The sequence below is a fragment of the Mustela nivalis genome, assembly GCF_964662115.1.
Source record: "Mustela nivalis genome assembly, chromosome: 9".
In the NCBI taxonomy this organism is placed as follows: Eukaryota; Metazoa; Chordata; class Mammalia; order Carnivora; family Mustelidae; genus Mustela; species Mustela nivalis.
Genome location: NC_139028.1, coordinates 49,169,933 through 49,197,822, shown reverse-complemented (window position 1 = coordinate 49,197,822; position 27,890 = coordinate 49,169,933). Strand labels below are relative to the sequence as shown.

The 27,890-nt window shown below is 37.5% G+C and overlaps 1 protein-coding gene across 1 annotated transcript in view; it reads left to right on the top strand.

Annotated features, from left to right (window-relative positions):
* The first annotated feature begins 15,971 nt into the window (after positions 1-15,971).
* The window catches only part of TYR (tyrosinase), a 100,195-nt gene continuing 88,276 nt past the window's right edge, over positions 15,972-27,890 (top strand). The window contains exons 1-2 of the mRNA XM_082684398.1: positions 15,972-16,805; positions 25,579-25,795. Coding sequence (XP_082540524.1) covers positions 15,987-16,805; positions 25,579-25,795 — 1,036 coding nt within the window. The 5' untranslated portion in view covers positions 15,972-15,986. The remainder of the gene's footprint in view (positions 16,806-25,578; positions 25,796-27,890) is intronic.

Here is a 27,890-nt window from a genome sequence, read left to right as displayed (position 1 = left end):
AAAACAATGAATCTTGGAACACTGAAAAAGAAAATAAAATTACAAAAAAAAATTTTGTTACTCAAATAAGATAGTTCTAAATGGAAATAAATAGCCTTGAATTCATATGGTAGGGGACTCTTTATTATAAACAATAATTTTATCCTTACTAAGTCTTTGGGGCTTGAAGTCTATTTTAACTGATAATAATAAAGATACAGATTTATTTTGGTTAATAATTTCTGGTTTCTTTTCTTCTATTTCAATGTTTAGGTACCTCTACATTTGGAATCTAATTTGGGGCAATGAACAGGTATATACAAATTCAAGAAAAAGAATTAGCTTTCTAATAAATGAATTAGTCTTCTAATCTTTAAGTGATATCTCTTTATCCTTAATAAAACTTATATTTTAAAGTCCATATTGTTTGTTATTTTATACTATAGTTCTACTTCATTTTTAAACCACTCAAACTACTTGATATTGTTACTGATATTATGGTCAGTATATTTATAATTTCCTATATCTTTTACCCAGTTGTATTTGCTCACCATTCAATCTTTCTGGATTTTTTTGTTCTCCACAATGAGTACTTGGTTTAGTCACTCTTTCACTGGGAAGCTGTGAATGGTAAATCTTCTCAGTGTGTCCTTCCAAGCGTCTGTATTTAATTTAATTCTTACATCATAATATATTAAACTATGAAACTGTATGTTTGGAGACTCTTTTCTGTTAGTATTTTGCATATGTCTTTGTATTGTCTTCTGTACTTAATAATTGGCTAACTTTTAAAAAAATTAATCTGTTTTTTTTCTACCCGGTTCTTTTTTAAGATTTGTGTTTTTATTTGATTTTCTTTTGTTTTACTGTAATATTTTTGGAAGTCTATTTTATTTGCTCTGCTTGTAGCTCACTGAGCTTCTTAAATTAAGAATTAATGTTCTAGGGTACCTGGGTGGCTCAGCGGATTAAGCCTCTGCCTTCGGCTCAGGTCATGATCTCAGGATCCTGGGATCCAGTCCCACATCGGGCTCTCTTCTCAGCAGGAAGCCTGCTTCCTCCTCTTTCTCTCTGCCTGCCTCTCTGCCTACTTGTGATCTCTCTGTGTCAAATAAATAAATAAAATCTAAAAAAAAAAAAAAAAAGAAATGTTCTATAATTCTGTAAAAATTTCACTCATCCATAATTATTAATCATCTTTGCAATTTCCCTGAATCAGGGGGTATGAAGTCCCATCCAGCCTGTGCCTGAGGGGCAACCTTTTCACACTGCTGACTGTGCATAGTTTCATCTCTCCTTCTTTTAGAGGCTTAAGGAGAAACCTCTGCCCTACATAGGTGTGGAAACCTTGTCTTTTAGCTTTAAGTTCATATCTGGATTATTGTTTTCATGGGCACTAAGTGCAACGGATTGATAAATGACCACACAAGCTTTTGATTCTCTATTCATGTCTGGGATTCAGGATTTCCCTTTCTGCCTTTTTTCCTTCTTTTCTTTCTTCCTCTCCCCATCCTTCTACCCTTTCTTTCCTTTTGACTTCTACCAATTAATTATTTTTAAAATATTTTTGCATAATTTAAGTGTATTTTAAAGCATGATGGAATTCTTTAGTTTTTCTCTTCATATTTCTATGAGTATATATTTGTCATCCAAAAAAGGAAAGGAAAATAATCACATATATCTTGAGGAATCTAATAAAATAAAGCTTACAGCTGACAGAGTCTCATAATTTTTCTTAATTTAGATACTAAAAGAAAAATATGACTTTAATTAAGAAAATAAGTCCGCTAACACAACTCTTGGCTGGAAAGATTCTAAGCCATCAACTAGCAATGTAGACACATAGGCTGACTGAGGGAGGGTCTAGGCTATCAGATCAAAGAAAATCTTCCCTTTCTTCTGTCTTTCTGACAGAGCCCTGATGTCCTCAGCTCACCCTTTGTGGAAGATGGCCTTCTTTGGGCTTTACATTTAATCACTATACCTCAGCGAATTGAACTGAGTCATACAGTTGGCATGAAAGTCTATCTGAAAGCTGTCAGCTCTGTACATTCCTAGTTTATTTAAAAAAAAAAAAAACTATCATCTCTTGACAGGGTGAAAGAAGGGAATCAGGATGGTTTTGCAGTCATGCGATTAGAAAGACACAGTTGAAGTTGTGTATAACATGGCATAGGTGGAAGTTCTTGCTTCTGAAGAAAACCAGCAGATTTTTCCAGAGTCTCTCCTTCCTCAGAACTACTTGCAAAATGAGTTGAATGCAGGGCATTCGCCTCATCTCTTCTTTCATAGTGACATAAGTCCAGTAAGTTCAGGCTGCGTCAGAGTTGTTTTTCTAGCATAAAGCATATGTTTTCTCTGTGTTTCAATGTCTCTGATCATGTGATATAAATATGCCTTTGTGCCCAGCAGCAGTTTTCAAAGGGCTTTACAAATATCAGATCTTTGAGGAGTAAGTGATCCGAAAGAATGAAGCATTCTATGCCTGGGAATTTAGTTATAACTATAAAATACTCAGAGGGTCAAGAAAAAGTTTCTTAATCCCTTAGACTGTCTGATCCTTGAACCATTTAAAATAGAAATATTAGGAAGCAGAATCTTAGTAGCACAAAGATATATTTGTTCCTAAACTTAATTTTTAATAAATTGAGATAATGTGGGATGAAAGAGAAATTGATAGTATAAAATTTTATATAATTCTTTCATATTCATTGCCTAATTTTTCTTAGAACTGCTTTATATAAGGAACAAATTCAGTATATATGAATTCCACTTTTTGAATTTTATCTTTTAAGTAACGGCATGTCCTCCAGGAAAGAGATGCATAAAACACAAGGGAAAGGATATGGAATTTTTGAGGGGCTAGGATAGAAACCTCTTATTTTAATGATATCTAACTTAATTGTCACAGTAATCCTGTTAACTAATTTTATTATCCCTATTTTACATATATACATAAATAACAAAATAAAATGAAGCTCAAAATGAGGTTAATGACTGGTATAAAACAAAACTCCCTTGCTTTAAAGCCTATTTGTGTTTGTTTGTTTTTTTGTTTGTTTGATTTTTCTATGTATCATGATTGACTCTAGATAAAAGGCTATATTATTGACCACTGGATAAAAGGAAGGTATTTGACAAAAGTAACAGTGTTTACATCTAAGTGGTGAGGGAACCAAACTCTAGCAAATGTGCTATCACTGAACTTCTAGGCCAGAAATCTTGCTAATTCCCTTATAGACTTGACATTATTGATTGACTTTTTTTCACACTTGCAATATTTATCATTGATTTAGGCTGAAAGCCACTTGAATAGCACAAAATCATTACACTGTGTCTATAATAAGGGTTATATATTTTATAATGAGACAACATCTATGAAATGTTGGCCTAGTCCTTGATGGTGATCAGTCGGAGCCAATGGTGAAGGAACTGGGTTGCAGTAATGAGGAAGCACTTTTTCTTGTTTGTCATGACCTTGCTGCATCTCCTTTTCTCTTATTTTCACTTAAAGTAATCCCATCCATTTGTCCACATGAGCCCTAATACCTATACACCATAAAGTATACAATATGCAGCCTTTAAACTCATCCCTAAATCATGCCGGTTTTCACACTGCCAGTATAGAAGTCATATCTTCTCATTAATTCTACTTTTCAACCATAATCAGATACTTGAAGTCTTAAATGCATCTTGTCATCTCTGTATTTTGCTGCTCCCTTACCTGAGCTATACTCTCTTCCCCTTCACTTGTTTACCCATACCATTTTTCCTTCAAAACTCAATGCAGGCATCATCTCTCCCCAGGAAGCTGCCGGACAGTCTTGTCTCCCCAGGTCGCTTCACAGATGAGATGGGGAGATATGAGATAGAACATAGGTCTCTACCATGTTCCTCTCATTCCCTGCACATAAATCCCAACAGAGAAAGATCTAGTGAGAAGAACAGAGGTATTATAACTGCACTGGTATGTTCAGACTCCAGATCCATTAGTTCTTAGTTGCATGCCCTTGGGTAAGTCATTCAAGCTTTCTGGACCTCATTTTCTTTATTGGCAAAATTTAGAACAACCATTTTATTCAGGTTTGCCCTGAAGATGAATGATGGCATGTGAAGGGCACAGAATAAGGGTTTTGCTGGATGCCGTTCTTTTGGTCTTCCAGGTCCATTCTTTGCCTTCTGTGCCTCATTCTGGGACACATGAGGCTGAGTACAAAAACTGCATTAATGGGCTCCTTGTTCCTCTGGCTTGAGCTTGGCTTCACTCACAGAGGTACACAGAAAGAAAGATCAAAGGGCAGAGGAAAGTGAAGTCAGAGGTCAAGGTATTTAGTCCCCAAATCCTTTTTAGCTTTGTAGCCAGAGGTTGTCTGCATCCTTCTAAAAGGCCACAGCTCCTGTCAGCTGGCTCAGTCAATACAGTGACCTTCTCTGTGCTCCAGCAATTGTTCCCTCCCCTTGCCCTTCATGCCCAGGATGCTGCATTATCTCTTGTTCATTTCCTTTAACTCTTCTACCCAAATTATAAATAGGTCCTTTATTAAACCATCCTCAAAAAGCCAGCTTCAGTGTGTCAGCTGTTTTCTGCCAGAGCCCTGACAAATATCACATTCAATATTATTAGCAATGTGCACTTAACAAACTGTTGTGCAATTGTCTCTTGATTTCTCTGAATCCCTTGCCAGACCATGAACTACTTCAGAGCAGGGATCATAGTTTATATGTCACTGCTATTCTCTGTTATCACATACAAAGCTTGGCAAAATAGAACCACTCAATAAGTGTTTATTGATTAATTAGATAAGAGAAGGGATGCACATTATTCTGACTTCCTAATAGTAGACATTGCCCTTTATTCTTCTGAGCACAGTGCTTCCAAATGGGTGACATAAATACACGTCTGCTATAATGAATGTGAATTTTTCCAGATATCAGAGTTTAAGATGACTAAAAGGAATGTTTCAAGGCAAATTATTCTTGGGGACAGTCAACAGACTATCAGGGTAAGTGCCACCTGAAAATAACTTACAAGGATAAGCAGAACTGAATGAACGCTGGAGAGGACACAAAAGTTGAGTTTGGGAGAGCATCTTCATAAATCCATACTTAGTTTAACAATCTATGTAACCATTTGAAGAAAACTGTGTTGAAAAGGGAAACATTCTATAGATGATTTAGGTAAACATTTTTCCAACTGTTGCCTCGTTTTGAACATTACCATGGCTCATTCTTTTGGGACAATGCCACTTGAAATATAATCACTGGGGTAATTTTATTTTCCCTTCACCACAAGAGATATGTTAATTTTATTAATTTAGTGGGGGTAGGAATAATTATGGGAATTATACCTTTAACTCTGTTCATCACAGGGATAAGTGGATGCCCAGGAACAACAGGAACAGCTCAGAAAAAGGCAATGGGTTTCAAATGGTCGATTAGAAATTCTGGCTTGTGATGGGGGCATTGATTCAGGATAAAATAGTTTAAACTTTAAGAGACAAGAACATTGAGTCTGTGGATATACTTTGTTGTCTGAATCTATGAAAAAGTAGCATTATTCAAACAACTTTTGGAAGTAGACCAGGCAGGCATTGTTACTTCTATTTTATAACTGTGGATGGTTAAAATCAGAGAGGTTAGGTGCTTTGCCTGAAATCACATGGAACATGGAAGTACCAGAACTAATATGAACTAATCTGTGGCCCAGTGCTTCCCACTTTACCAGGATGACTCATCTCACCCAGAGTTGACCACTTGTTTACCAGACTTTAATGAAGGTCCATTTATCATAGGCTTTTTTCCCCCAAAGATTTTCTTCTAAGACTTCTATGTGTTTATTTCTCATTATAGTGAATTTGGTTTATCTATGTTGTTTTTTGGCACTTATATGAAATGCTTTCTTTTTTAATGATTTTATTTATTTATCTTGTCAGAGAGAGAAAGAGAGAGAGAGCACAAGCAGGGGGAACAACAGACAGAGGAAGAAGCAGACTCCCCACTGAGGAGGGAGCCTGTTGCAGGACTCAATCCCAGGACCTTTACAGACTGAGCCACCCAGGTGTCTCATATGAGATGCTTTCTGACAATAAGAGATTATCTTAACTAAAAAACACTTGGGGATTTCTCACGTTAACCCTCATTTTTTTCTTCTTAAAGAATTTACTTATTTATTTGACAGAGAAAGAAAGAGAACAAGCAGGGGGAATGACAGAGGGAGAAACAGGTTCCCTGCTGAGCAGGGAGCTCGATGTGGGGCTCAGTCCCAGGACCCCAGATCATGACCTTACCTGAAAGCAGACACTTAACCAACTGAGCTACCCAGGCGTCCCTTAGTTTAAGTTTTGATGTCCTCCTAGAGCCACCCTTATGCTTAAAAGCACACCCAAACCATTGGATGGCATTGCCTTTCTGGTGATTTCCTAACCTATTAGCTGAAGAGCCCTTAGGGAAATTAGTTAATGTATGGGGTCCTGGATGTTAAAAAACAACACGTGTTATGTGTAGACTGAGCAATTTCTTAGACTTAAACATGTATGGTAATGTTTTACAAATGCATATACTCACTGCTAGAAAAAGAAAATATGAATTTATATGGGAGAATTATTAAACCAGGAGGTTTGCATAATTATCTATGTTTAATAAAAACTGAAAGATAATGTGCTTTCTCCCAGAGGATCTGCACTTTCTAGTAACATGAAAATAAGTTGTTGTTGTTTTTCTTTTTCACTTGCAAAAATGCTGTGTATTTTAGTTTTACATTTTGTTTCACTAGCTAGGTCTGCTTTAATGTCATCAGAGGCTGTGCTGTCTTTTAGTGGCAACTCTGTAATTTTATCTTTGTACTAACCCATTTTCTTTTCTTTTTAAGATTTTATTTATTTATTTGAGAGAGAGAATGAGAAAGAGCATGAAAGGGAAGAGGGCCAAAAGGAGAAGCAGACTCCCTGCTGAGCAGGGAGCCTGATACAGGACTTGATCCTGGCACTCCAGGATCATGACCCGAGGCATGAACAAAGGCGGTCACTTAACTGAGCCACCCAGGCACTGCCTATTTTCTTTAAGTGTCTTAAATTACACCCTCTGTTCTTACAATGCAGGTTCTGCTGTTTAGATAATTACATTTTTGTTTGTTTAGATAATTTCTAATAAAAATTTAATTAAAATGGGATCATGGGGCACCTGAGTGGCTCAGTAAGTTAAAGCCTCTGCCTTCAGCTCAGGTCATGATCTCAGGGTCCTGAGATCGAGCCCCGCATTGGGCTCTCTGCTCCCCGGGGAGCCTGCTTCTCTCTTTCTCTCTGCCTGCCTCTTTGTCAGAAAACAAAAAACAAAACAAAACAAAAACCTAAAAAGAATTAAAAAAAATAAAATGGGTTCATGCATTAAGCAATAGCTGAACTAGCTTTACACATGGAATTATGAACACTCAAGAAATGGACACACAAAGATTAAAGCCCTATGCCTTTAGGATAATTTATAGAGGGGAGAACTAAAGCAAAGAAAATAGGAGCCATTTGGTATTGTGGCCATGATTTACCTAACACCCAACAGTTTTATGAGAACTAGTTTCGAAGGGAGATTTAGCATATGATTGACGTATTCTATTACAAAAGACCACCTTCAGACTGAAGCAGAAGATGGCTAAGTTTCATCTCTACTCTAGAAGCTTATCAAGGATATGGTCAAGTATCCAAGGCTGGCCTTCACCATAGTTATGAGAATGTGACAAGCAACATATGAAGTTAAAATTAGTATAAAAGCAGGATTAGAACAGTAAAGTGCACTCAGCAAGTAAAATTTTATTGGTATAAAAGATAATACAATAAAATAGAACATCTGTGAGATTTGGAGTTAGGCAGATAGATATGGCCTCTGAGATTCTCTAGTAGTTAGACCTTAAGCACTAACCTTAATTTTCTTAACTATATAGGGCTCTAATATGTTCCTTGTAGGTTCATTATAAGGATTAAATTTGGGACAGGGTGAAAAAAATTTATATTTAATTTAGCCAGCAGGACTATATAGATGATCCCACTTTTGTTGGCAACATCCAAAGCATCCTAGGCAGTAGCATGTTGAACATATGCCTCCTTCTTTCCTTTGGGGCTGATCAGGGTGTTGACCTTGGCCACATCAACATCATAGAGCTTCTTCACAGCCTGTTTGATCTCGTGCTTGTTGGCCTTGACATCCACAATGAACACAAGTGTGTTGTTGTCTTGATTTTCTTCCTGACTGACTCTGTGATCATGGTGGAACTTGATGATGTCATAGTGGTCAAGCTTGTTTCTCTTGGGGGTGCTCTTTCCAGGATTATCTGGGCTGCCTTCAGAGATGCAGTGTCTTGGTCATGGGAAGGTGGGTGACGTGCAAATCTCTTTTTTTTGGCTCTGGACACCTTTTGGCACCAGTTTCTTGGCCTTCAGTGTTTTTGCTTTGGCTTTGGTGAGGGGTAGGAGCTTCTTTTCTTGCTTTTGGCATCATCTTCATGAGAAGCGAAGATTATTATTTTTTTTTAATTATGTGTAAAAAGCCTAGCCCAAAGTAGACATTTAGTAAATAGCATTGCATGAAAATGACTGTTGAATAAATCCTAGGTAAATACTAGTCCTTTCTCTTCAAGTAGGGAGGCCTCTAAGAGGATGTTGCGAAATGCATCCCTACCTCTCCCTGTCAGTATCTCTTCACAGTGGGCCTTCTCACCTTCCCTACACTATAATGGGATTGTATGATGTGATCTTAAAAGTTCATCCATTAGCTTAAACTGCCATGATTTATTAACTCAGTGTAGTAGATTTATGGTTCCTCATTTTATTTATCTTTTTCTGAATGTTTGAAATATTTTAGAACTTTAAAACACACCTCATGGGACACCTGGGTGGCTCAGTGGGTCAAAGCCTCCGCCTTCGGCTCAGGTCATGATCCCAGTGTCCTGGGATCAAGCCCCGCATCTGGCTCTCTGCTCAGTGGGGAGCCTGCTTCCTCCTCTCTCTCTGCCTGCCTCTCTGCCTACTTGTGATCTGTCTGTCAAATAAATAAATAAAAATCTTAAAACACACACACACACACACTTCACAAAATAAGGACAATAAAAGAAGAAGAAATAGACCTATCCATTTATCAATCTGTCCATTCTCCCTCAAATCATGTTACAGGTAAAGTGCCAGATACTCTACCAGGTACTAGGCTTTAAACCACATTTTGTCCTCAAAAGATTCATGGTCTAGAGAGGATGTGAGACAAATTGATAGATCATTACAAGGTATTCTGAGGAGTGCAATGTCAAAGGTGAAACTAGGGAATGATGAGAGAATAGAAAAAAGTCCCCCCACCCATCCTTGGTGGAGTCCTGTAGAAAGCATAGGCTTAATTGACATCAGAGTTAAACCTTTACAGTGTGACTAGATTATGCAAATGAATAGAGAAAAGCATTCTTAGTAGGGGAAAGGGCAGGTACTAAATTTAGAATTCTAAGGAAAGCAAGACATCTTGGTGTAATGGCAGAAGATGAGTGTCTTAGAGAATAAAGTTTTAATTAGAAGAAAAGGGCAAATGAGGATTCTGGTTAACGAAGAAGGGGCAATTTATAATAATGATATCTAATTATATCTAATAAAATAGTTATTTCCCAGCTCTTAAAACTGGAAAATCCTAGACATAATGAGAACCCTGTAGTGATGAACACCGTAAGCATCCAATTTGTGGTCTTTAATAGTAAAATTTAACATTTATTGGGTATTTAATACATGTCAGAACTTGTATGGTGTGTTTAATATATATCATATCATATAAAACTCGAAAGCAACCTATGTGATAGAGCTAAGTCCACTGAAGTTATGATAAGTGATATTATTGAACAAATCATAAGTTTATGCTTATTTTTCCCCCCTTTTTTCTTCCCATGAGGTCTAAGACTAATAACTGGCTGTCCTTGGATAAAAATTCAATGACCCCAGAGCATCAAATCACAGGCAAGGCCTGTGACTTATACAACTGTGTACTTCCCAATTATCTAATATAGGTTCTTGGACATGGTAGATACTAAATATTCATTGAATAAATGAATGAGTCTAACCTTCAACTGTAGAGAGTTGGTGGCTACACGTTTTTCCCTTCAACTCTGTACATACATACACATAAACACAATTATTATAACTATTACACAACATATCATAATGTAGATTGGCTTATGTCTACTAATTAACTGAATATTGGGACAAAGATGCATCAATTTTTTATTGAAATATCATTGAAAAGATGATTCAATTTTTACCTCCGAAAGAAACACAATACATAAACCAATAAGAAATCAAATACAGGGACGCCTGGGTGGCTCAGTTGGTTGGACAACTGCCTTCGGCTCAGGTCATGATCCCGGAGTCCTGGGATCGGGTCCCGCATCGGGCTCCCAGCTCCATGGAGAGTCTGCTTCTCCCTCTGACTTTCTCCTTGCTCATGCTCTCTCTCACTCTCTCTCAAATAAATAAATAAAATCTTTAAAAAAAAAAGGTTTAAAAAAAAAAGAAATCAAATACATAAAATTCTAAAACTCTTTATAATAGTTAAAACAAATGTGTAGGTTATGTTTACAGATTGTTAGGGCACTGAATCATTTCTGTGAAAATAGATAAATGACAGGAATTGAGGATATACTCCATCTTTCTAGTATAGAATGTATTTCAGAGTAACCAAATAATTGAGGAGGAAAAGTTATTCTTACAAAAAAATCACAATATATGCAAATAGAATTACAAAATTCATTGTAATCTTTACTGAAATAATGTACATAGGAAACTATTGTCAATGAATGATAAAATTATAGGGTAAAGTTTGTCAGAGAACTATAGAATAGAAGTGATGGTCCGACATCACCTCCAACTACTGTTCAAATTAAAAAATTAAGAGTGCAAAAACCAGACAACATGTTCCTCTGATGTCCTTGAAAAAGTAGTACACGACAACACCTGTGAAGAAATTCTTAACAAAAACAACAAAATTGGTACTGAACCTAATCAAATCTCTCAATCTAATTCCCTAATTATGGAAACTCCAAGAGGTTATGACTGAAAGTCCATGAGGTGATAGAAAATAAGGATAAACAAACAGGCTAGATAATACTGCCAGGACAAAGTTAGTCATCCCTGAAGACTGGAGAATTCTACCTAAGAAAATCCAGTTTCTTCCATTAGTAAATGGCATTTTAAAAAAAGAAAAAAGATGAGAGCGTTGTCTGGGTGGCTCAGTCAGTTAAGCATAGGACTCTTGATTTTGGCTCAGGTCATGATCTCAGGATCATGGATGGAGCCTCACATTGAACTTTGCACTCAGCATGGAGTCTGCATGTCCCTCTCCCTCTCTCCCTCTACTCCTTCCCCTGCACTCTCTCTCTCTCCCTCTCAAATAAATAAATAAATAAAATCTTCTTTTTTAAAAAAAGATGAGAAACAGTTTTTTTTTTATTTTATTTATTTATTTTTGTGTGTGAGAGAGAGAGAGAATGAGTGGTGGGGAGGGGCAGAGGGAGAAGCAGATTCCCTGCTGAGCAGGGATCCTGATATGGAATTTGATCCCAGGACCCTGGGATCATGACCTGAGCTGAAGGCATATCTTAACCGACTGAGCCATCCAGGTGTCAAAGCAACATAGATTTTTAAAAACAAAAAATATATTAACTGAAAGCAATATATAGAGGTTGGATCTTCAAAAAAAAAAAAAATGTTTAAGATAACTAAAGTAGACTGAGCATAGACTTGAAATTAGATGATACTAAAGATTTATTATTCTGTCTTTTTGTCCATGATGCTATACTGGTATTGTAGTTATAAACTTAAATCCTTAATTGTTACTTGTATATTCTGAGACATTACAGAGAAGATATGTTATCTGACATTTATTTTAAAATACTGAAGTTTTTTTTTTTTGTTTTTTTTTTTTTAAATGTTAGTGAGACAGAAGACACAATGTTTGCAGAAAGATGATGGTGTGGGTCACCTGGGTGGCTCAGTGGGTTAAAGCTTCTGCCTTCAGCTCAGGTCATGATCCCAGGGTCCTGGGATTGAGCCCCACATCAGGCTCTCTGGTCCATGGGGAGTCTGCTTCCTCCTCTCTCTCTGCCTGCCTCTCTGCCTACTTGTGATCTCTGTCTGTCAAATAAATAAACAAAATCTTAAAAAGAAAAAAAAAAGATGATGGTGGTTAAAGCATGATGATGGGTATATGCCAATTAATTATATTATTTTTTCTGGTTTGAGTATATTTAACTATTTCCACAGTAAAATTTATTTTTAAAATGGTAAAATTCAAATTGAGCTCATTATGTTACTCATACTCAATAAGGGTAGCTACTATTAAAACTGAGAGAAGGAAGGCTAAATCATGAAGCTGGGGAAGAAGGTTCAAACTATCATCAAATAAATGAGCAAAGACAAGAATAAGGGAAAAGAGCAAAGTTGACTGGCCAAAACCAACAAGTGGATGAATGATCAATGCAAACACCACAAACCAGAAGACAATTGTTTATGGCTAGACTATACCTTAAAGTCTCAAATTCAGCATGTCTAATATTGAACCCATATTCAGTTTCCACAAAATTTTACCCTCAGTCTTTCCTCATTGTAGATAATGACAGAAGCTAGAAACCTAGATGTCAGCCCAAAATCTCTTTCCTCTTCACCTCTCACTCCTTTTCAATTTGTCACCCCTGTATCTCTCAAATCCATTCTCTTATGTCCCTCTCAGGGATTATCACTCTGGTCCCAAGCCAAATTTCTTGCCCGAGTTACTCCAATAATCTCTAATAATTTTCTAGATTTAATATTAAATTTAAATTAATTTAATAGATTTCTAGATTTACTCTTGCTCTCATCCCCATGTGTGGTGTCATCTCAGCAGCTTGAGTGAAATGTTTGCGATTCACATATGAGAATGTCACAGCTTTGCTTCAAACCCATCAAGGACTATGACCTCATCCAGATGTACACCTCCACACTTACATCGCATCTCTGCAGTCTTGGGGGTTATAGCCATGTTAACTGTCTTTAGGTTCCTTGAGCATGTTATGCTCTTTCTACTTCGGAGCCTTTGCCTGTAATATTCCCTGCCTGGGATGCCCTCAGACTCACTATTGTCCTTTTCATCAGACTTCTAACCTCTCAGACATCACTTGGAATGTAACTTCTTCCAGAAAACCTGCCTTGAGTATGCTTCATAATTAGATAGGTGCCCCTGCCATCTTTCCTAGTAGCTATTTTTTTTTTCTTTTATACCATCTTTTTTAACAAGAAAAAAAAAAAAAACTAAAACACACAGCTATAAAGGTTACTTAAAATTATAAAAATTAAAATATTATTTTAATAAACAATATACTTTATGAGGGTAGAATCCTCTCTGTTGTATTTACCATAGCATCCCTATCTCTCTGCATATGCCTGATAATTGATAGTCAATAAATACTTGCAAGGTATTTACTGAGCCCTAATTCTGGCTAATGGAGATTGCATTAGTTTAGGTATTACCAATACAATAATCTCCTAGAATAGGATAGGACACTTTCAAACTCTATAAACTAGAGACACCTACAGAATGTACATCTAGAGTTTAGGGAAGAACCAGTTTAAATGGGGTTGATATGTAGGAAGTTTGTTTTGACAATATATACATGTGGGCCAGAGTACATGTTGTTTTATATTTGATAGCAAGAGGTCTGTCAAGTTAAAAAAAACACTTTGGTAAAGGAAATTAAGAGGACAAATGGACATTTGGACATTTAATGGACATTTTTGCCATTAATCTAAGCATGCTTGGAAGGCTGTAAAAAAACAGACTGGGAGAATTGACACAGAGGCCCAGTGGCGTGATGAAGGCTTTGTAAGTTGTTCACTGGGAAGCCTGATACGGGGGCAAGTGTAAAGCAAAATTCTTAATTAAATTGAACATTAGAAGTTGAATTCTGTCTCTAAGTAGACGGAACAGAATTACAAAAGGCCACATGTGGCTATAAGTAATACAGAACCAAGACTCCCCAGGGGCAAGAAACCCTGTGTTAATCTCTCAGTGGCTCTGAAAGGAGGAAGAAAAAATATTAAGCCTCCTTGTGGAGATCATGTGATGACTTCCTAATCCCAGCCAGAGGCAGCATTTCCATGGAAACTTATCTTCCCTTCCTCTTCACCCACACACTGCTCCTTCCACCTAAAAAGCTGGCTTTTGAGTCCCAAGAGAAGGGTATGGAAGCACCTTGATGTTTTTCTAAATAATGAGACAAACTCCAGCAGAAAGCGGAGGAAAGCAGAGGCAGGCACTGAGATTCACGTGCAAAGTGATGGTCTTCCCTAGAGCCCTGCAGCAGCTCCCAGACCAGACCCAGCTGCTTTCCTTGGAGCTTTTCCTAACGTTCTGTTTCCTAATTCTGTATGTGTGGAGGGGACCACCCAGCTTCACGTCTGGAATAGGATCAAGGAGGAAATCTGGCAGGGACAACTGTGGTGTGAATACTCTTACCCTCTAATCCTTCAACTCACCTTAGTTTAAGCCACTTAATTTTTGTTTGTTTGTTTTAATTTAATTTAATTTAATTTTTTCAGTGTTCCAAGATTCATTGTTTGTGCACCACACCCAGTGCTCCAGCAATATGAGCCACCAGGCTCACCTAAACCCCACCCCTCTCTCCTCCAAAACTTTTTAAGCCCCTTCCTTGACTGGTCCTGGGTTTCATTTCCACTAGTGTGGGGAGCCTACCTGAATCCAGTTCTCTGGTTCTGCCTCTATAGTTTTCGCCCTGCCCTGCCTGAAGGTTTATTTCCAGTCTCTTGGTCTTTCCAACTTTTGCCCACCATTCAGGTTTTATTCAAGGGGCATCGTTTTAGTAAAATTTGAATACTATTATCCAAAATGATGAAATCCTTTTCAGTACCCTCAGTTCACAAAAATGTTCCCTCATTAAAAGTCTGATATACGTAATATCTATACTGTTCATTTGAAAACGAGCCTAAGTGGTAGAATTCGGTTTTTATCCATGCCTTTCAATTTACCTAGCTCACTATATACAGAGAAAGAATTCTGGGATGCAAAAAAAAAAAAAAAAAAAAAAGAATTCTGGGATGCATATGACCAATAAATATTTGCTGAATAAACATATTGACCTTATTCATTCACAACCTAAATTGAGAATTCTTTTACAAGACCCTATGGTAGACAAAATTTCAAAACACTTTCTGATTTCTAGATTTTACGAGTGAAACAAGGTGGCTACAGCATTTAAGTAAAAAGAATTTCCTTTGGAATATTAGCTAGTAAAAGTCTCCACAATAAAGCAGACCACCTACCTATTCTTAGCAATAGTCAGAAAATAAACAGATTGCAGGAAAGTAGTCAACTGAATCAAGATAATCAGAGAGACACAGCAGAAAGATTTTTTTTTCTTCAGATACTTTGTATGAAATAAATAATCTGCAATATAACCAGAGATAAGACAGAATCTTTAGGCTCTGAAGAGCATCTCTGTCTGCAAAGCTGAGTTTTGCAAATTCTGTGGCCTACTTATTACGGTCTCTGAGAAACAACTACCGTGCACCTATCATCTTTAATCTCTAACATTGCCTGAACTTTCTTAATAAGCTCTATTCCTGACACCACCTCTTATTTTCTAATTCAGATCTTCATTATTCTTCTAGTCAACTAGCTACCTTTCCTTAGATCAGGAAAAATTATTATTATTATCAGTATTATTACCATGTGAATTAAACTGTTAATGGTAAATGGTGTTTCTCACTTTAACATAGGCCTGTCCCACTGGTGGGATTTGTGCCAACTCTGAAGAAATGTTAGTCATGTGGTTTTCAGAAGATGAAAGCTTAAGATAAAGCCCAAGAATGTTTGATGCTGGAGGTGGGACTCGTATTATATAGGTCTCAGCCAAAACATGTGATAGTCACTGTAGGGGTAGCTGGAAAGAGAAGTGCGTGGCTCAATTAACTGGCTCAAGCCGATCTGTGAGGTCTAGGGGAAGAATGCTCCTGGCTGCTTTGTGCTTCCTACTCTGGAGTTTTCAGACTTCCACCGGCCATTTCCCTCGAGCCTGTGCCTCCTCCAAGAGCCTGATGGAAAAGGAATGCTGCCCACCGTGGAGGGGTGACGGGAGTCCCTGTGGCCAGCTCTCAGGTAGGGGTGCCTGTCAGAATATCGTTCTGTCTAATGCCCCCCGTGGGCCTCAGTTCCCCTTCACAGGGGTGGATGACCGGGAGTCCTGGCCCTCAGTCTTTTATAATAGGACCTGCCACTGCTTTGGCAACTTCATGGGATTCAACTGTGGAAATTGTAAGTTTGGCTTTTGGGGACCAAACTGCACAGAGAAACGACTTTTGGTGAGAAGAAACATCTTTGATCTGAGTGTCCCAGAGAAGAACAAATTTCTTGCCTACCTTACTTTAGCGAAGCATACCACCAGCCCAGACTATGTCATTCCCACAGGCACCTATGGCCAAATGAATAATGGATCAACCCCCATGTTTAATGACATCAACATTTATGACCTCTTTGTCTGGATGCATTATTACGTGTCAAGGGACACACTGCTCGGAGGGTCTCAAGTCTGGAAAGACATTGATTTTGCTCATGAAGCCCCAGGTTTCCTGCCTTGGCATAGACTCTTCTTGTTGCTGTGGGAACAAGAAATCCAGAAGCTCACTGGGGATGAGAACTTCACTATTCCATATTGGGACTGGCGAGATGCTAAAGGTTGTGACATTTGCACCAATGAGTACATGGGCGGGCACAACCCAGCAAACCCTACCTTACTCAGCCCAGCATCCTTCTTCTCCTCTTGGCAGGTAAGGCATCCTGGACATGCAATAGTAGAACATAAAAGAACCTTAGCAATTAGGTCTTTATACACCTCCCTCCCCATCTCTCCTGACAAGAGCAGAAAAGATCTCCTATTAAAAGTTCTCAGCATACCTTGTATTTTCCTCTACAGCACACTTCACAATTGTGATTACATGGGCATTTGTGTGTTTATTTGTCTAATATCCTCTACCATGTTCCTAAACTTTAATAAATAAAAGAGTGTTTGGTTCATCACTGTACTTCTCAGTACATAGAATGGTACCTGGCAAGTGGTAAGGGCTCATTAAGTGTTTGTTGGATGGATGAGCAGATATTTAGATGATTAAGTTAATGATCTAGGTCAGTGTCCCTGAAATTTTCTTCACAATAAAATTCGTACAGTGTACAAATTACAAATCCCTGCTCCTAGCTCTTAGACCCATTGATCAGAAATTTAACAGGGAGCCTTTGGGAAGGCATCATTTACTAAATGTCTATACAATTATTATCATCAGGGAAATTGGGAGAATCTTAAATAAGATTCTAATATTAGAATCTAAATAGATTAAATCTTAAAAAAAAAAAAAAACATATGAGGACCCTGGAACCCAAATAGGTAAATAATGAAAACAGCTAATTTACATTGAGCATCTAGCATGTGTAAAGCCCTGTTGCAAGTGTTTCTGTGTAGTTAACTCAACTAATGCTTTTACTATCCTTTCCCTTTGCTAAGGTTTAAAGCACTGAGCTATAAAGGTGAACCGTATACAATCTCAGGATCACTAGGAACTAACAGAGATGGGTCAGGCTTGGCTGCCTGACCACCTATACTGTTCCCGAGGACATGTCTGCTATGATGTCTTCAGCCAGAGGATCTGGCTTACTCTGTCTCATCTTTTTTCATTAGCCTGTGGAAGAAATTAGCTTTTTTCCTAACTATGTGCAAACTTTAGAGGTACAAGGTAAGGGATTGCAATTCTGAAATTTAATTTCTATTTCTCCTATGCTGAATTTTTCACTCTGGATTAGGGACAAAATGTGAGCAAAGAAATATGCTTTTAATTATTTATCATTTTAAAACCATAAGGAGGAAGAAATGTTTTTTTTGTCTGCATTCCAGACATTTCTAATACAGCACTTTTGACTAGCAGGGCTTTATGGAACTGAGCCTAAAGTTTAAATGAGATGGGAAGAGTCTGGCATTCGTATCTTACGCTCTGCAAGTTTGGAGTGTGAAGGGCTTCCTGCCCTCCCCACTAAGTTCACACACCTTCCAAATGGAGTCTATTGAAGCTCATTGAAAAATGGTCATGGTGTAATATATGGTATCACTAATGACAGCTATTTACCAAAAGGAATGAGTTTATTTATGCAGGAAAGGCTGCAAAAATGAGCTTGAAAAAAAAAAAGATTTATTTCAATAAGCCTTCAGACCTCCTACCTTAATTTATAAAGTGCAAAACTCTCATTTAGTTCTCTCATCCTCTGTTATTGCTTAAAATACTGCTAAGCGAGGACAGGGATTTTGAGTCCATTATAATTCTTTCCTTAGCTGTACCACCTCACTTGATCCAGAAAGGCTGGTGGCTTACCTAAATCACCAAAAATGTTATAACATCCACATGGAAGCTTAACAGACAAATGCTAATGGATATTTGATTACATGAGATAGATGCTAGTTGGTGTTACTAGAATTATATATGCATTTTTTCTAATCATTTATTGAGTGGAAAATTCCTCCCCATCTCCTCTTCTCTTTATGATTGTAGCTGATTTTATTTCTAAATACATCTTTCTGGGTCTAGTGGGTAAACACTGGACAGAAATTATGATATTCATTTCCATATTCCTCAATGATTAAACTGCTGTGTGGTAATTGGTGCTAAAATTCAAAATCAGAAATAGAGTGAATGAAGGCCATTGAAGAAAACCAAGCAAATAATAGTTTAAATAAAAAAGAGAAAACAAAAAAGAAAAAAGAGAATCTGTGTCTGCCTACTGTGAGTGCTGTCCCTGTGAGGTGAGAGCTGCTGTTTCCATTTCTGGTTACCATCCTTTAAAAATGAAGATCAGTTGTTTATAGCCATTTAATTCAGTACTTCTTGGTATCTAAACCACTTAGGGAGCTTCAAGAACATTGCATGGATCTACCCACCTAATCCCTGCTGGAAAATCCTCTTCAGGTGGTCTACTAGGAAGTCCAGGCATCTGCACTTTTAAACATTTCTTTAAAAAAAAATTATTTATTTATTTTAGAGAAAGAGAGAGTGGGGGAAGGGGCAAAGGGAGATAGAGCAAAAGAATCCTCAAGCAGACCCCCCACTGAACAGGAGCCCCTCCTGGGGCTCAATCTCACAACCCCGAGATCACAACCCCAGCCAAAACCAAAGTCCAGCACCCAACTGACTGAAACACCCAGCCACCCCCAGGCATTTGCGTTTTTAAAACAGTGGAACATCTGGATGGCTCTTGGGGGATGCCTGGGTGGCACAGCCAGTTAAGTATCCAACTCTTGGTTTCAGCTCGTACAGTGAGATCCAGGCTGTTGCCCAGCCTCACAATCAGCATGGAGTCTGGTGGAGATTTTCTCTCCCTCTCCCTCTGCCCCTCCTGTTTGTGTTCTCGCTCTGTGTCTCTCTGTCTCTCTAAAATAAATATTTTTTTTTAAAAAGTCTTTAAAAATAAATAAGTAAAATCTTCTCTTGTGATTCTAATGTGCAGCCAGCATTGAGAATCACTGATTTAATGAATCTGGAAATTGTTCTGGTATCGATTTCACTTTAGAAACTCGGGTTCTACAATAAACATACCCCTAGTTTAAATGTTTCCGCCTGAATTGTACGCTCAAATCGAGATGTGAAGTGAAAATCAAACAGCTTCCGGACTCTGCGGATTCACAGGACCTTGGAAATCAGCTAGAGTGCTGGCCCCTCTAGTGCCAAGCCTCCATCTCTTCCTCAATTCCAGGAGTTTTGCAACACAAAAACAGAGTTTTTAGAAATTCATAGCATTTACTAACTGTGAGCTAAGAGACACTCAGTGGTGTGTGGTATAGTGCCCTTATTTTATAAATGAAGACAGAGGCCCCCAAAAGGTGGGATTTGTCCAAGGTCATGCAGCAGAGGACTGAAGCCTTGTGTCTCTGACTCCAATGTTTTTTCTCTGTTAATAAGAAACAATTTAGGCTCAGAAGAGATCATTTAGGTCACTGATTTACGGATATAAAATTTGACTTGTAGCCACTTGGACTCCCTTAAAATTCAGTTGCACAGAAAACTGGCATCGATATTCCGATGTAGACCTTTTCATTTATGTTACAATAAAAATATTCCATTAGATTCTTTCTGATCCACATGCCTTACTCAGGAAAGAACTGACCCTTACCCTTTTGAGTTATCATTACACTTTGTACAGATTTATATGATAGAAACTTCAGTTCATGTCATTGTTTTCAGACCCGTCTTTGTCTATCAGAATGTCGGCTGCTACAGGGAAGAGACCACTTCTAATTTATTTTTGTATCTGCAGAGCCCAGAACCATGATATAGGCATAGAATGGGCTTTATAAATGTATGCTGAATTGAACAAAATTAAGAATCATAGAAATGTTCACTCTAACAATAACATACATTAAAAATTAAACTCTCCATGCCTAGATTTCTAGAAACTTCGACCATACTTCTTTATAGCACTGGATCCCCAAGGCTAAGGACACATCAGTGCAAAATAAGTGCTGACTCACTCAACATGTAAAATAAAACATTTTAGGTAGTTCTCTCTGGGTTTCTATATATGTATGTATGTGCATGCCGAAAAAAATATATATATACAATAGAGAAAAGCAAGTTAAAATATATCTGAGTGTTATTTAAGCAAGATTAACAATATTTACTGATGGAATTTTCTATTAAATAAAATAATATATGAATTAGTGTTAGTATGTTTAGAAAATAATTTTTCTCAGATTCAGAATTTGTGTCTTTTCTATATATATTTTCTCACCTAGTTCTTTAATGCCAAGAGCTTTTAATGTAGAAGTCTGTTTGTGATCAGTTAAAGCAGTCCAATATTTTTAGAGATGGGGGTTACTTAATAACGTTAATGTACAAACATCTGTGCTCAATGCAATCAGTTCCAATGTTATGCAAGCAGCAGACAGACCAGCCATAAAAAGGAAAGGTGTATCAAGGTAGCTGTCATGACAGACCAAAACAGAGAGAAATAAACATTCCTATATATGTATGTATATATAGTGAAATGTGGCCAGGGAATCCACTCATCAGGGGAAAGCACATCACATGGAAGCAAACAGTGGGAAGAAAAAAGAAAAAAAGTCACATTTCAGCAGAGAGTCATGGGTTTTAGGTAACCATGACAACAGCTCAGTGAAATAACAGCTTCGCTTCTCTTTTTTTCTTTATGGAAAAGATTCTGTGGAATGTCATATGGTTTACTTTTTTTTTCTTCCCCAGATAAATCTCTAATGCCCTAATAGAATCTTTGCTCCTGACAGCTTTTAATAGCTGGTAGTTTGTTGCTATATACTTTAGCTTAAGAGAACACTATCTAGGTTCACTTCCATTAATACGTCTGTTTCTTCTTTCTATCTCTCTTTTTTCATTTGCCTTGGAACACTTGATTCTTTCCCCCATCCTATGCTATAAATCACCTGTGTTGAAATAGAAAAAGAAGAACTTCCTTATCAGAGGACCTCTGCCACTTGCCAGGTGATATTGAACAAGTTATTTAGAGTCTTTTACCTTTGGTTTATCTCAACAGTAAAAAAATGGAGTGCAATTATTATATATGCTTGTTTTCTGTGTTAATGAAAGCAATAAATGCAATGGAAAGCAGAAATAATGTAGTGGAAGGGTATAATCTTTTCAGTTGCAGAAACACGGGTTTCAGTGGACTTTTGTAATTTTGCTACAAGATACTGAATAAGTTACTTATTCTGGGAAATGTTTTCTTTAAAATTAGAATAGTGTTATAATACATCTTAAGGCATTATTGTGGAAGAATTCAATGGGATCTGTTAATGTAAAATGACTGGTTTAGTATCTGACATATTCTTTCAGTTCCATGGGTGGAAATTATTACTAGAACATTTTTATATATCAATATTCATTATGACCATAATGAATATTCAGCCAGTGTTACAGAGCCGGGGTTAAAAACGATTTGGTAGCATGCCCAATGGTCTTGTATTCAATAATAGTATAATAGCTGTCATTATTTAAAAAAAAAAATTTCTTAAATTTACAAATTATAATATGTCGATTATTTTTCAATAAAGCTGGAAAAAACAAACAAAAAAGATTTTTTTAGAGAGAGGGAGAGCATGCACCAGGTGGGGTGGGGGGAAGGGGGAGAAGAGAGATTCTCAAGCAAACTCCCCGTTGAGTGCAGAGCCTGACTTGGGGCTGGATCCCACGACCATGAGATCATCCCATCGTCATGAGATCATGACCTGAGCCGAAATCAAATGTCAGACACTCATCCGACTGAGCCACCCAGATACCCCAACAGCGATCATTATTAAACACTCTATTTGAAATGACATAAGTGCTTTGCATATGTTACATTATTTGATCCTTCATAAAAAGTTGTTATAATCCCCATGTATAGATGAAAAACCTTAATACTCAGAGTTTAAGGGATTTGCTCAAGGTCATGTAGCTAATAATAGTCAGTACTAGAAATCATGTCTGACTGTAATCTCCATGATTCTAACCATCATGCTAACAATTTCCCCTCCCTGAGTCTCCTGTATCAAATACAAACATGATGACTTGGAACTAAGTTTTTCAAATTATTTCTGGAACCAGGGTAGATTTCCTCCTTGTTACTAATACATCCAGTCATCTGAACACTTAGTCACTTCGCAGTTGGCATGTCAGCAAAAATAGTTCCATTCAAACCTCTCTAATTTAAACAAGTCTGCTGTAGGAGTTTTTGAGGCACTAGGATCTTTTGAAAAAGTCCTGAGATGGTTTATTATTCCAACCAACAGGAATGAAAATGATTTCATTTATGTACCTGCCATGATGTCTAGGTAATCGACTGATAAAGGAATCCAATATATTATATTCAATGCAAAAGCTAGTTTAGCTTTATTCAACCATTCCTAAGCCATTTACAGGCAGTAATAAATGTTGTGGATATATACATTTCGAATCAGCACAGTGTATTAATGTTCTAGCTCTGTCTCTAAGCATCATATGACCTTAGATAAGTCATCCAACAGACCTAGTTCTCAATTACTACGTGTGGATAAAAGGATTGAGGAATGTCATAAATTGTGAAGAACCCTGGAAACTGACATTTGCTGGGCAAAAAAACTGTGCTATTTTCTATTACTGTTTTATTATTAATATAGTAAAACTGTGCTACTTTCTATTAGTATTTTATTTTATTATTAATATAGTAGATGTGAATTATACATTACTATGTTATATAAGGGTATATTTTTATTATATCCTATTATATTTAATGTGATTTCCTATTACTGTTGAGAAAATTGAGACTTAGCAACTCTAAATAACATGCTCACTGACACATCGCTAGTAAGTAGCAGAGTCGGAACTGATGCCCACATCTCCCGGAATTTGGCACCAGCTCTTTTCCACCACACAACACTATTCATAAGTGATATCTTAGTGACCCCAAATTAAAAGCTTCTCTAAGTGTCTCTCATTCAGCACAGTAGCAGCCATTCCTAGGGGGCACGTCTCATTCAGTTCCATTAAGTGGTAATTGAATTTGCTTTTATGTTTCTCTAGAGGGCAAACTCACTGGAGCAGGAGACTGATAAGATTGTCTTGATTATTTTTAACTGTGAAGCGAACAAGTGACCAGGAAGGCTTTTCACTTTTAAAGTATTGTTCCATGTCTTACCTATTGTCCACAGAAGTATTCATCATAAAACAGGGTTTCAGTTGCTACTAGCCTTTTGTATTCTTCCCTACTCAGACTGCATTTCTTCATCATTAAAATATGGGGAATAAATCATATAAATCTACACTGTGGTTGTGTGAAGTTTTAAAAATGTACACAGTGATGCCCTCCTCATGATCTCGATCAGAAAAGGGCCTCCTTGTATGTTTAATACAGATGATATGTTTAAAAAAATATCTTCTGGGGCAGAGGTTGGTACCAATTACAGGAGGAGTTAAAAAGGCTGTTGAACCCGTCTGTAGTTTGTAGACGATTCATTGGTTCATCCATCAAATATTGATTGAGCCTATATTCTAGATTCTGTGGGAAGTCCTAATAATAAAGTTATCCTCGTGGAGACCACATTTTCTAAGGGAGATGATACTGACTGTTGATCAAGAAAGTCTAAAGTAAATGAAGTCTACATTTGGCAAGGAATAATGTTATCTACTCAGTGGGCACGGGTCTCCTGTGGAAGTATGTGTCTGTTAGGAAAAGTTTGTCATGGCAGGGTGGTTCTCGGGCACTTTTTATTCTGAGTTAATATTAATATCTTGCTACTTAGTTCATTGATCTCACTGAATTTAAGTCATCAATGATTTTAAGATGAATTAATTTATATAACACGGAGATGAAAAAATAAAGATAAATCTGCCTATTAAATTATGGTGTGATATTATAAATTATTTACAATTTTTATTTTATATTTATACTGAAAGAGCTCCTTTTGACTTCTTTAGTGAAATATTTTTATCCTAGTTTACTGTTCTGCCTACTTATCAATGAAACTATGAGCAAAGTAATTCGGTGAAGATTTCCTCAACATTCTTCCTATTTAGAGTCAGATCCTTTCAAATTTCTCTCCAAGTGAGAGTTAACAGGGTTGGTTTTTTCTAAAATACTGCCTTGGCCTTGAAGATGAGGTCAGATGTCAGATCCATGCCAAGGAGTGAGCATGCGTAGACATGAACAAAGTCGTGGCAGGGAGAAGCACGTGTAATGCTCAGAGAAGGCTGGCCAACCTGACTTTAGCAGTCAGATCACAACATTTGTAAGCAAACTGAAGAGTGGTACCCAGACTCCGGCTATGTTCTGGAGGTACAATCGACAAGACTGCCTAATGATTTCAGTCATTAGTGAAAGACTCAAGAGAATAAAATACAAATGAAAACTCACCAGTTTCTGGCTTAAAAAGGATGACTCATGGGTTTGAGTGGCAGGACAGGTGGTGTGATAGGAAATACGGGGAGAGGAACAGAGTTTGGGGAGCCTAAATGTGACATGTGAGATGCATAGGAGATAAGACGGAAATGGGAAGTCAGAGATGAAGATACAGGTTTCAAGTTCAGAGGAGAGGTCTTAACTAGAGATAGGAATTAGGGAGTTCTCACCAGGTAGTGGGGATGTAAGCCAGGAAACCTGTGAGAGCCAAAAGAAGATATGTGGAGAGGGAAAACAAGAGCTGGGTAAATTCGGGACTAGGGCTAGCTTTGTGGGCATACATCCAGCAAAGTCCTACAGTGGATGTTTAACAGATGCTTGTCAGATTAATGTTCTCAACAAATACATATTTGACAAAATTATATGAAGTCATTTTTACTATCCTCCTTTGATTACTGAGGCCTAGGCAATTTAACTCATTTTCTTAAGTAGATGCAAGACAAGAATTTCTGTACTAGATTTTAGCTTTCATTGCTTTTTCTACAACCCTCAGAATGTTGTTTCCTTGAACAATTTCCTTTAAAATATGAACCTCTAGGTGAATCTCCCTGCCTTCTTCCCCTACCCCCCGTTTGATATTGAGGTGATCACAACTCCTTTAACATGAAGGTTTTTGTGTAGATCATCTGCACCCGCCTGGAGGAGTACAACAGCCGGCAGGCTTTATGCGACGGATCTCCCGAGGGACCGCTACTGCGCAATCCTGGAAACCACGACAAAGCCAGGACCCCGAGGCTCCCCTCCTCCGCTGATGTGGAATTCTGCCTAAGTCTGACCCAGTACGAATCCGATTCCATGGATAAAGCTGCCAATTTCAGCTTTAGAAATACACTGGAAGGTAATCCCCTTTTATCACTCATTTAAAATTTCTTCTGTTTTTGTTTTTTTTTTTTCTCCCCCTGAACTCCTATTTGTAATCTCTTATTCAAAACCCCAGATATGTTTAAGAATTCTGAATTTTCTGATTAAGGAAAAGTGGCATATATGCCTCTGTGGCCAATAATCCTCACAGAATCTGAGCAGCACACCGTAATCTGACACACACAACTCTTCAGTAAAAGGTACAAATACACCAGCTGTCACGATAAAGAAAGGCCATGGGCAGCCCAATGGTGAATAAGGTCAGCTTTTTCCACTGACAGAGTACTGACACTGAACAAAACATTTTAATACCACGTAGTGTTTTGGAATTATGGATAAAAGACTGTGGATCTATCATACTTTGCAAGTTTTAGTATTTTACCTAGTTTAAAAACTTTGAACACTAGGCTTTTTTTAGCCAATTCCATTCTTTTGCCTATAATAGGGATAAAATCTATGCTTCAGGTTAAGTTGCCATCTCATTATCCCCCAAGATTGCTGTACTTTGTCAGAGATTCCTTCTCAGAGGCTCTTCTAGATCTTACTCTTCCTACAAAGCTCTCAGTCCTGCTTGCTTTTCTTCAGCACCTGTTGATTCTTCCCTGCTCATGTGGTCCTAGACAGAACCCACTTTTTTCACCTCAATATGCATTGTGGAAACAAACTGCAAACAAAACAAAACCAACCAACCAACCAACCAACCAACCAAGAACATTCACTCAAGTCACAGATTTAATGGGAAGTTTGGTGAGAGGGCTAACTTGTTGAAAAGTCAACAACTCCACATTTAACTTTAAACAATCTACCTCTTTGGCACCCTACTGTGTAGACAAAACTTTCTCTCATTTCTTTCTTCTTAACTTTCTTTTTTTGTTTTCTTGTCATTGTGGTTGTTGTTTTATTTTCTAACTTCTGTTGTTCAACTATATAGAATAGTTTTACTCTCTCTTTCACATCCCTGGGTCCATCCAACCATAACCTTTGGGCCTTGCTCTCCTTGAGAAGCAGTTTAAACAAGAAATATATCACCTATGTCACCCGAAAGAGGAATCCTGCTTCCAGTCATTAAAATAAAAATTGTGTTTATCTTCTGAAAGTAATATTAATGATTAACATTTTACAACTAATTGCTGTGCCAAACACTGTCTCACTTAATTCTTACAACCATCCTCTGAGAAATAGAGCACCATTATTTTGAGTTTAAAGAGAGGAGACAGAATTAGAAATATTATATAATTTGGCTATAAGCATTTGTTAAGTGACTGAGCTAAATCTGTTCTGAGAATTGTCAATTGCCAAAACCCAAGAGTCCTTTCCATTGTACTCTGATGAACTAGAATGGGTTGAGAGTTTCTTGAGAGTGAACAATAAATATATCAAACTGGACTTTTAATGATATAATATTGGAAAGCAGTGCCTGGTGCCAGGAATCTCAGAGCCTCTACGCTGAGACAAAGGTGCACACACAAGTTGGCAGTTACCATCTGGGAGGACTGGGTGTCCCACTGGACTATGCAGAGGTTAACAGCAGGACTCCAAATTCTGACTTAATGACACTGCAAAGTTGGACCCCATCCTTAAGGAAACAGAAGTAATCTATAGGTTTTTCAGGCAGATTTTCTAGAAGTGAGAAAGCATGAATTATGTTACTAAGAAACATCAAGGAACATGGGCTGGTCACAGAAATAAGGTAGAAGAGCTACACTTTTCTGGAACTAGTTGTGTCAACTCAGCCAGTGGCTTCCAAATGAGTTTCTAATGCAGTTATTATTCTTATTCACACATAGTCTAGCACGCTTTCGAGGAGAAGAAAAAAGGCATACCATACCGTTGCACGTTGTCTGGCACATGACAGGTGCTCAGTAAGTTTTTGCTAACTGAATACATAAATAAAACTGAACGCATTTCAAATTGCACCTAACCCACCACTTAGCTTATTTATCCCTGTTGTATGTTGCTAATGTGGGAAAACATTAGCAAACCTTGATCTGAGCTATAAATGAAGGCTTTCCCTGATCAAGGGCACTTCTTTTATCCTTTTCTTTAACCTCTTATTCAGAAATAATTTCAAG